The sequence below is a fragment of the Diabrotica undecimpunctata genome, chromosome 5, assembly GCF_040954645.1.
Source record: "Diabrotica undecimpunctata isolate CICGRU chromosome 5, icDiaUnde3, whole genome shotgun sequence".
Taxonomy (NCBI): Eukaryota; Metazoa; Arthropoda; class Insecta; order Coleoptera; family Chrysomelidae; genus Diabrotica; species Diabrotica undecimpunctata.
This window is the reverse complement of record NC_092807.1, coordinates 88479646-88491554: the sequence shown is the minus strand read 5'-3', so window position 1 is coordinate 88491554 and position 11909 is coordinate 88479646. Positions and strand designations below refer to the sequence as shown.

Here is an 11909-nt window from a genome sequence, read left to right as displayed (position 1 = left end):
TATGTTACGAGGTAGATCAGTCCCCATTTTCTTTATTTAATTTTTCCTGTTATTTTTCTCCACTGTTTCCTATCTCTGTTTTTTTCTCTCCATTGCCGTACGCCCGCCCTGTTGAGATCATTTGTTACTTCTTGTAGCCATGTAGATCTTGGTCTTCCACGTCGTCTTTTACCAGCTGGTGTCCATTCCAATATTGAAAATACTAAAGACACTAGTAAAACTAAGACACATAGTCTGGGAAAAAATACAGGCATACCAGGCATATGTATATAGTGTTCACAACGTAAAGGAAAATTCATTAATGAGGAATAAAAGAAAGAACAGGCATTCAATTGAAAAATCAATGTATTTTATAAACAAAACATCAATAAATTATATTTAAAACATAACAATACCATAAATAAACAAAAATATATTAAAAATAGCTTCTAAAGAAAACTACAAACGTATTGACCCAAATAGGAACTTTTCTATCGGTTTCTGCTTCTATTCCAAGTTTATAAAGTTTTCTACATTCATTGTCCAGATTTTTACGTAGCTCTGGATTTTCGGTGACGATGGCCACTTGAGTTTCCAAGTCTCGTTTTACTGATCGCTCTCCAAAATTCGGCGAGCCGATCAGAGTCATGGTTGGGACGTTCTTATCGGGTGGATAATACCTGTCAAAAAATATACTCTGTATATAATATATAAAAACTCCTCTGATAGATGTGAGATTTTCTTGTGGCCGTTAATTTTGTGAAGTGAATACGACGGAAATGGCCATCTATCCATAGAACATTTTTGTTAAAAAATTTTTGGGTTTATTAATGAAATTTGACATAATCTATACGGTGAATCGACGACCGAGGAATTGTCGGTATAAGCAATCCCCCACTTACTGACCAACAGCTTTGGGGTGGAAGAGTCGGTAAGTCAAAAGGCACCTTCTTGTCCAACAAATGAAAAATCATTTCTAAAGACGGACGAACCAGAAAAGGTCAACCGTATGGAGATGCATAAGGCAACGGGAAACTATTGCATTAAACGCCTGAAGGGCATCTCTAGTTAATCATTATGACTAAAAAAATCATAACCAAACACTCTACTGATCATAAAACTCGGAAAACAAGATCCGACAGAGGAGGAGAGAAATGTAGAGGAGGATACGGCCTGGGCAACAGAAACGAAAGGGATGATAGTCTTATCGAATTTTGCAAAAACAATAATTTCGTTATAGCGAATACATTGTTTAAACTGCCAAAGAGAAGTCTATACACATGGAAGTCACCAGCAGATCAAGAAGCGAAAATTGTAAGAAATCAAATAGACTATGTATTAGTTAGACAAAGATACAGGAATGCAATTATATCAGCGAAACATATCCGAGTGCCAACATAGGATCAACTCACAAACCAGTAGTGATCAAAATTAGGCTCAAAATGAAAATAATAAAACGATGAACAACAAATGCACTCATTGATGCAAGTATATTAAGGAACCTACTCATAAGACAACGCCTGACAGATGATTCTGCAAAATACTGAAACAGATAAAAAATGGTTATTAATACAGAAATACATAAAAGCCAAAAAGAAATTCTGACATCAACCAGATCCAAAATGAAACAATGGATGGCGGAGGAATTTTAGATTTAATGGAAGAAAGACATTAACATAAAAACAAAGATAATCGGCAATCTTTTCTTGCTTATAACTTTAAAATATTCATTTTGGAGCAAAGTAGTAATGAAATAAAATAGCGACTATTGAATTTTCTATACGATACGACTGCAAAATAGAAATACAAACAAATAAAGAAGGGAAACAACCCTTTTCTTATTCAATGATTTTCAACCACTTATATTGAACTTAGGACCTTCATAATTCGTCTGGAAAATCTTCATAACATAATAAAACAGCACACTAAATTTCATTAACATCGATTTAATAGATGTCGCATAATAATTTTGCAATAATTTTTTTTTAAATTACTTTTTTTTTAAATCTTGCACAACAAAAACTAGACCATATAGAAGTTTGCCAATTATTTTTTTTACTTATAAAACAGACTTAACCTATCCAACATACTTTACGAAATTGAAATTAAATTATTTGGACGGCCTCGGTAATCTTTTAAAATTCTCGGTAACTATTAGCTTAAATTAAATTGAGGAAACGGCGTTTGGTAGACTTGATAACATGTTTCTTATAATAGAAAAAAGTTGAATTACGAGTAGTGATTCCTGGGATACAACCAGTCAAAGTTAACTGTCATTTACGACGACGTTATAAACAATAGGATGATAATCTTTAAACCATTACTTTTTATTTCGGATGCCAGAGATGCTTTAGTTTTGTTATAAATAAATTTATTTATACTCCAGTCGTCAGAGACGAAAATACCACGGAACCTCTAAAAATCATAAGAACAAGCTGAATTTTTCTGAGAATGTTAATTCTTAGTAAAACTGTGAATAGTAAAAAAAAGTTTACTATTCCTAACATCCGGCTTCCCCCTAAAACCACGCCACTCGTGGAGGAAAAATCGGAAAAAACCGATTTACCAAAAATCTGTGCGTCGCAGTAAAAAATATTTCAAATAAAAAAATGTAGCTGAGACAATTTTGAACAAAAATGTTCATTAGCACTTTTTGTGTGAAATAAACCATTCTCCCAAAAATATCGCTTGAAGCGACGAGGCTACGAGCGCTAAATCAATTTTAAATAAAATTTTTATCAATTCAACGGTAAAACAACAACTAACAACAAAAATCAAAAAGTATTTTAAAGGTGAAGAGCGCATCTTTCTTATGCGATTTTTGTATTGTGTCGCAATTAAAGGCAGTTTCTATAAAAGTGTTAAATAAATAAACGGTGCGCGATTTTTGTCATTTTTTACCGGTCACTATGAAACTTCAATGTTAAAGCTACGTCTTCAAAACCTGTGGCATGACATTTTGGCTTTTAGTTTTGGCAACAAATGTAAGGCATTTGAAATATGCCTAAAAAATACCGAATTTAAACTTTTACATTACAAACGATCTAAAACATTTAAAACTGCTTTTTTCCGATTACATAAGTACGTTTTTATAAACTACCCTACTATAGCTACAAATTTCACTAATTTCCGTCTTCGTGGAAGTATTTTCGTGACGTGCAATCGTTTGTAATGTGAACGTTTAGATTCGGCGTTTTTTAGGCATATTTCAAATGCCCCACATTTGTTACCAAAAATAAAAACCAACATTTCATGCCATAGATTTTAAAGATTGGGCTTTGAGAATGAAAATTCCATAGTGACCGGTTAATGGAAAGTGATACATTTTAATGATCTCATGAGAAACGTAAAAAATGGGAAAAACCGCGCAATGTTTATTTAACACTTTTATAGACACTGACTTTAATTGCAGCAAAATGCAAAAATCGCATAACAAAGCTGCACCCTTCACCTTTAAAACGCTTTTTGATTTTTGTCGATAGAACACTCTGATCAAAAGATATCGAATTTTTACCGTCGAATTAAAACAAATTTTATTTAAAATTGATTTCACGCGTGTAGCCGCGTCGCTTCAAACTATATTTTTCTATGATGCACAGATTCTTGGTAAATCGATTTTTTCTGTTTTTTCCCTACAACGAGCGTGGTTTTAGGTGGAAGCCGAGGGACAGGAATAGTAAACTTTTTTGCATATTTTTTGGGGTCCCTAAATTAACATTCTCAGAAAAATTCAACTTGTTCGTATTATTTTTAGAGGGTCAGTTGCATTTTGTATCTGACGACTGGAGTACAAATAAATTTATTTATAACAAAAACTAAAGCATCTCTGGCATTTGAATTGAAATGAAGAAAATTGGTTTATTGGAAGCCGAGAAAATACGTTTTTTTAGGTATAGCCATTTTGATATTTGAAATTCAATTTTTTTCAACCTAAATTTTTTAGTGTTTTTCCAATGATTTTTATTATTATAATATATGTTATCTATTTCATATCTTTAAGATAGGAAATTTTTTAATGAGAAAGAGCTCCGAAATAAAAAAGTTAATAGTTTAAAGATTATCATCCTATTGTTTATAACTTCGTCGCAAATGCCGATCAACTTCAACTGGTTGTATCTCAGGAACCACTACTCGTAATTGAACTTTTTATAAGAAACGTCTTGCCAAGTCTTCTCCAAAGACGTTATCTGGGTTTAATTTAAACTAATAGTTACCGAGATATTCTATTTCTTTATAATCAAAAAATTGTTTATAATTTTAAAAGATTCCCGAGGCCGTCCAAATAATTTAATTTCAATTCCATAAAGTACGTTAGTTAGTTAAGTGTGTTTTATAATTAAAAAAATTGGCAAACTTCTATATAGTATAGTTTTTGTTATGCCAATTAAAAAATTTAGTATGCTGTTTTATTATGTTATGAAGATTTTCCAGACGAATTATGAAGATCCTAAGTGGTTAAAAATCATTGAATAAGAAAAGGCTTGTTTCCCCTCTTTTTTGTATTTATTGCTATTTTGCAGCAAGGGTAATAAATGAAAACATTTTTAACCAGCCGTATCTTATAGAAAATTCAATTGCCGCTATTTCATTTTATTACGACTTTTCTCCAAAATGAATTGTTTTAAAGTTATAAGTAAGGACAATAGAAAAAAAAAGATATTTTTAGTAATTTTAAAGTAAAGTTAATTATTATTACTGAAGTTATCACCTAACTATTTCTGCAAAAATCCGAATGCCACCTCTCCCATCCACCCTGGTCTAAAGAGGAAATTAAAATGGCATTAAAAAACAGCAAAAATGGCATAGCAGTAGGTCCAGACCAAATCCCAGTAGAATGCTTAAAATGCATAAATGATGAAACCTTAGCCATTATAGTAGACTTGTTTAATAGACTTGTTTAGTAGACTTGTTTAGTAGGCATTATAGTGGACAATATGCAAAACACGACATATACCGAAACAATGGTTACCCTTCACCATTAGTGGCTATGCCTAAAAATACAAATGCTAAAGACTGCAGTGAATACAGAACAATATCATTAATAAGTCATTTTCTCGAATTATTCTTAAAATTAATACATGGTCGTATAAATAAAAACCTGGAAGAAGGAAAGTCAGTTTGAATTCAGAAACGGACTACAAACCAGAGAGGTGTTATTTGCTTTTAATGTGATAGCTCAAAGATTCATGGATTTAAATGTAGATGTGCATGTTTGTTACGTTAATTTTGAAAAAGCATTTGACAAAGTAGACATGAAAAATTACAATACTACAGTCAAAAAACATAGACAAAAGGGATTTAAGAATAATAACAAACCTTTGTTTGAACCCAGTTCAGAAATTGAAATCAGGAGAGTAGTTAGGCAGAGATGTATTATGTCTCCATTACTATTCAATGTATATAGTGAATCCATTTTTGAAGAAGCATTACTATCAGAAAGTGCAGGAATAATAATTAATGGCAGAATTATTAACAACATAAGATATGCAGATGACACCGTGATTACGGTAAGCACTGCTGAACAACTCCAACTACTACTAAACAAGACAAATAGTTACTGTGAAAAATATGGACTAGAAATTAATATAAGAAAGACTAAATACATGAAAATAACAAAGACAACAAATATACAAACATAGATTTGGGAGATTTGCCGATAGAAAGGGTTGAAAAATACAAATAACTGGGAACATGGATTTCAGAAGATATTGATCAAACAACTGAAATAAGGGCCAGGATAGAAATAGCAAGAAATGCGTTTGTAAAAAATAAAAACAATTCTATCCAATAAACACCTTAGGTTAGAACTGCAGAGTAAGAGCTCTGAGATGTTACATGTTTTCGATAATACAATATGGATTTGAAAGCTGGACACTGAAGCAAGAAACATAAATACGTTACAGTTATTTGAAATGTGGCGTTACAGAAGTATGCTTAAAATAGCATGGATACAGAAGAAAATAAACACGGAAGTATTGCGAGAAATGGACAAAGAATACAAAATAATAAATACAATAATAATTACACGAGGAAGGTATAATATCTGGCACACATAATGAGGGGACAGCGATATGAAGTGCTAAGGTTGATATATTCAATAGAACTCTTCAGAGCAGCAGTAATTGGGACCCGGCAATTAAAGAAAATATGCAGAACAAACAATTCTCCAAGACACGAATGAAATTTTGGCAAAAGTTTGGAGGGAATTGAAATACTAACAACTTATTGCCACATATCATACAAACAATTCAACAAACTGCGAAAAAGAGGTATAGCAGTGTCCAAATCATTTTCGAAAAATGTCATCAAGATCTTTCTTAGGCTCTTGCTCTGTAATATCTGTAAAGTTGTACACCGCTACAAGCCAAAAGAGTTCAGAAAAGATAAATATTTACCTGTTAAAAAACTCATGTATCAGCTCATTTAGGACACAATATTATTAAACTTTTCAGGTGTTTTGTTGTGAGTTGTTCTATTAATTGTTAATGCAGCATATTACAGACAATTTTGGAACGTTTTGGAGTTGCGTGTTAGTGCAAAAGATGGGACTTTCCGATACGACAAGTATTCTACTGCGTGAAGAACTTATGTAAATTGATTGCGTTATAATTGGACATAGTTCATACAGTCTAGACTTTTCACCATGTGATTACCTTACGTTCAGTTAACTAAAATATGTTTTGCAAGTAGGTTAACGATGATTAATAAGTGGAACCGTGTACAACAAATTGTTCAAGCTTACTTGGAAAAATATTTTAGGGTGAGCCGGGCCTGTAACGGAAGTCTAGGCTAGATATATATTGAAGCTTCCACGTGAGTCGCAACTTGGCAAACAGGTGAACGAATAATTAATCGAGATATTTCCGGGCATTATGTAATACACCGTCAACCAACAGTTCTTTATTTAAGTGCAATAGAGACAAGTTTTATAAAAAGGCAAAATATCATATATCGGATATTTGTCAACGTTACTTTTAAGGGAACCCAGAACAAAAGAGCTTCGGCATATTAAATCCTTCAGAGAATTATTTGTAACGGTAAGGATCTTCCCTTCTCAACGGACGTACGCTTTCGAGTTTCGACAAGAATCTCGACCGTAATAGGTTACGAAAAATTAACTGTACTTTGCAAATGTATTTAACTGAAAGGCTTAAGTGCGATGCAATCCTTTCGATTTGGAGTAGTGGAGTCAATTTGGGGGTTTTTGGGTACTCCATGGAATTCTTAAACTTAGTCATGTGGAATAACAATTAATCGGACCTATTAAATCCTTTATCGTCATCTTCTGCCGCCTTATCCTACTAGTTAAGGATGAGGTATATTGGATGTGTTGATTATCTATCCTAAGAGTAGTGGAGTCAATTTGGGGGTTTTTGGGTACTCCATGGAATTCTTAAACTTAGTCATGTGGAATAACAATTAATCGGACCTATTAAATCCTTTATCGTCATCTTTTGCCGCCTTCTCCTACTAGTTAAGGATGAGGTATATTGGATGTGTTGATTATCTATCCTAAATCTTTTCTTTCAAAGTTAATGGTAATAAGGTATTCAGAGAGTTCATTCCAAAGGGTTGTCAGCCCCAATGTGTCATTATAATGAAATGAGATATAAATTGAAACTAGCACAGCACAAAACAAATTGCAAAATAACGATGACAGTTCATGTTTTTTTTTATATAAAAAAATAATTTAATCAACAAAAAGTAAATATTTTTTAATTTTTAAACAATTTCTTACCATAAACCTTTGGCATGATAGGTCCAATCTTCCCTCAGGTATTCATACAACTTAAATCTCTGCTGCTGTTTCCTTTCTTCATACAATTGCCTAAATTTCCTAGCTATTTGCGAATAGGCGTAGGGAATACCTCCTGCTAGACCTTTTGCACCTAAAAATCCATTTGCCTAAAAATAAATAATACACTTTGCTTTATTTATTAAAGGCCCTAATACACAATGGCCGATGCTGACTCAGTACACTACAACACTGTCGTTGTAGTGTACAGGGAGCATTGTCAGACAATCCAGTAAATACTGCAGTAAAGGTTGATTCATGCCAATAGTCACGTTACAGTCAGAGATGGTACATTCAAGATCACTGCCTGTCCGGTCTCTTCTCCAGTGATCAAGACTGCAACTTGATCTTGACTGGACCATCGGCGTGGTGGGTTGGTGTGAATAGGAGACAGTCAGTCAGCCACCTGTTTTCAGTTGTTATATCATATTTTCGTCACTTTTGTTAACAATGTAGGACAAAAAATTAATTGAGTGGTTCATAAAGAAAGATTATGATTATTTATTTATTAACAGAATCCATTTGCAACAGTTTTAACAAAGCTATAGTTTAAAAACAATAAATTTTTAAAATATCAATACAGCTATTATTAACATGTTATTAGTATTGACATGCAAAAGAGATCACTTATTATAAGATACCTTTTTGTTGTTTTCTAAATAAACTAATTTTGGAGCCAAAAATATTTATTTGTCGTTGTCGCTGATGTAGTTGGTTCATCGATACCATAATTAGTGTGGTGAAATAGCTTTGAAAAGATTTTGGATTGTCTGTTGTTTCTACTGAGTACTTTGAGACTAATCAGTGATAACAATTGAAAACAATCTATAATAGCATTAATGACTGTGCAGGAAACATAAATCTAACAATGTCCTTGACTCAAGTGTTGGTAAATCAATACTGTCTCTTACCCACTGATACTGATATTTCTCTCTCAGGTAGGTATCCACTACTAAAAGCAGCTATTCTCAAAAATTTATTTTGGACCCTTTCAATCTGTTCAATGTAACAGTTGTATTATGGGGACCATACAACTGATCCATACTCTAGATATCTCAATAAAGTCTTCTAAATATGAACTAAAACAGGTCTATAGATGTGCATTGAGTAAATCTCAGTACTTTCATTGCCTTGTTCGTTACTTGATTGATGTGACTTGAGAATGACAGTTTGGTGTCTAACCAGATTCACAAATCTGATACTTCATTACTTTACGATTTATCATATCCATTATGCTCTGATTTTCAGCAAAAATTAAAAACATGGCAGGAAATAATAATATGTATATAAAGGTTAACCTTAATATAAAGACCCTCAATATAACGAATTTTATCAACTTATAACTTGTATATAATGTACTGTATCAATTATTCACAATAATTCATGCCTTGATAAGTTCAATGTTCATGTTCAATTTTTTGTAAGAAAATAATTATTGTTGTATATTTTCTAATTTCTTTCCAGTTTAATCATATTAAGGTTGCACTGTATTTAGTATAATATTAGTAGTCTAAACTGCTTAGTAATGAAAAATAGCAATGTAAAAAATTGTTTTACATTAGGTACAACCTTACAACCTGAATGCCGAAAGAGACTTACAGTGATTTGCTTGGACTGTATGTTTTAATGGGTTGCCCCTTGTAATGTAATCTGATCTTCCTGTGACTGTTGGTATGAATCAACCTTAAAATTTACCTACCTTTGGATGTGCCATTAGGATATCACAATTGGCTTGACAACTATCTATTAAAGTGTTCATATACTCTTTGGTAAGATTAAAATAACCAGTGGCGATTCGTAATGTGCTTCCTGGAGGAGAATCCGCTAATATTCTATTGGTAATTAGAGCATCATGATTTACATTGAGTTGTCCCATCTGTACTAAAGGGAATATCCATGTATCTAAAAATAAAAACATACACAAGTTAACATTAATTAACTCAGAACATTATTAGTATAAAACACAAATCAACATTTATCACTGCTCTAATTTTTATGAAACCAAATCATTTATTAAAGAATTTAATGTTACCAGAAAATTATATTTGATAATTTTTTTCACATTATTTATCTTTCAAAAAAATATATTCAGTTATTATAAAGTTCTTTTAACTCATTTCATAAAAATATTAACAATAACATAAAATGTTTTCAAATTCAAAATTGTTCTTCAAAAAGTATACTTTTATTCCTATAAAATATTTATTATAGTTAAAATGTAATATTTTAATCCTCTTCAACTTTATGTAATAGGTGTAGGAAAGAAGATGAAGCATATTTGCATAACTTTATCATATTCTCATATGAAGAACTCTAATAAAAAATACTCTAATAAAAAATCAAGTTTTTTATTAGTGGCTTATCTGTATTGTATAACAGAAAAGAAAGGTTTTATCATTATTTATTGCTAAAAGAACTTGAACAGTATTTATATCATCATATTTAGGTGGACTAATCCTGAAAAAAAATTTTATTTTACCTGAAGCCTTTTCCACACACTGCAGTTTAAAATAATCTTTAATTAATAAATACTTACCATTTTGTTCTTGTGCACAATACTGTTGTTGATCCATATAATCCTGAATAAAATTTTTAATCTTACATGAAGCCTTTTCCACAAATTGGGCCTTACTACTCTCATAAGGCAGCATTTCCCAGTTTTTTGATAAACCAACCTTGTCATGTTGGTCTATATTCATGCTAAAATCTTGAATTTTGTTAACCAAACTACAGTAAAAGTCACTAAGGCTTTTATCTTTAATAACAAAATATCTATCTTGGCGATTAGTGAAATAATCATTAGATAAGTTTGCTCCACTAATAATAAGCGTATTATCGAATATGTACAGTTTGATATGTTGTAGCCCTAACAATTCATTATATCTATCAGGTATATACTGTTTTAATACTCCTCGAAGTTCTGGTGTGTGATATAAAGACACTCTTAAACTTTTACTATTTTCTTGCAGTAAAGGAAGTAAAATTGTTCTAGAATTTGCTATACCTCTACTTCCTCTACTGTAATCCAACAATATATTAACATCTAAGCTTTTATTTTTGAAGTTTGCATTACTTCTAATGGATTCCAGTAATTTCTTTTCCAAAGTTCCATTTCCTAAGTAAAGACTAGCTAAAGTTATTCGTTCTTTAGCATTACAGCAATTGCTTAAAAGCGTATCATAAAATTCCTTTGGTTCTGTTAGTATTTTAATGTTTTTCGCGTTTATAGGAAAACATGGTGCAGCTGTAGGGAGCCAACCAAATGAAGCATTTTCCGATTTAAAGAAACATTTCGAATACGAGGCTTGTTCAGAATGTAATGTTGTTTCTATGACACTAAATAAACGTCTAATCATTTTCTTTTTAAAGATACTAATAATAAGTTAGTAACACCAAAACATAACCTCATTTTGTTCTTTTAAAGGCAATGAAATTAATTTAAATTTACAGATTATACAGATGTACTTAGTTTCGTAATATTGTAATAGATGGCGGGGTTATCGGTACATATCGTAGATAAAGAGATGGGCTACAAATAAAAATAACGACCCATGGAACAAAATCGTAATTAAATAGGTTGTGGATTTTACACTTAAATACCGATTGGTTGGTAAACAATAAGTTAGGTTATGTATATGATATTCCGTAATCCGTAATGTATGCCTATCAGTTAAAAGTTACCCCGGTGCTGACGTATCGTCACATCATATTCCTATTGTTGGTTTTAGGTTTAGATTTAAAAAGGTTACAAAAAAGAATAGTAACAAAAAATGTGATATGAGAAGACTAAAAGATAAGGAAACAAAGGAGACAGTCGCACGGATTCTTTCAGAAAATCTAAGTAACATGGAACAAATATATGATCCAGAAGAATCATGAATCATCATCAATATGTGAAACATTTAACAAGATCAGAGAAGAACATTTATTAGAAAATAAAGAAAAGAGAAAAAGTTGGATGAACGACAATATACTGCAACTCATGGAAAAAAGAAGAAAATCAAAGAATAACAAAAGAATGTACAAAAATAATCAGAGACACATAAGAACCGAAATACGAAAGGCCAAAGAAAATTGGTTAAAAACGCAGTGTGAAGAGATAGAGTTGTTGAAACAAAAACACGATACATTTAAT

At 31.6% G+C, this 11909-nt stretch overlaps 1 protein-coding gene across 1 annotated transcript; it reads right to left on the bottom strand.

Annotated features, from left to right (window-relative positions):
• Window positions 1-327: 327 nt before the first annotated feature.
• Window positions 328-11237, bottom strand: PGS1 (Phosphatidylglycerophosphate synthase 1). The gene is made up of 4 exons (XM_072532169.1): window positions 10311-11237; window positions 9474-9676; window positions 7718-7884; window positions 328-659 (listed from the first exon to the last, which is right to left on the bottom strand). Exons 1-4 carry the CDS (start codon window positions 11128-11130, stop codon window positions 416-418), a joined length of 1434 nt encoding a protein of 477 aa, XP_072388270.1. The 5' UTR covers window positions 11131-11237; the 3' UTR covers window positions 328-415.
• Between the last annotated feature and the right edge of the window lie 672 nt (window positions 11238-11909).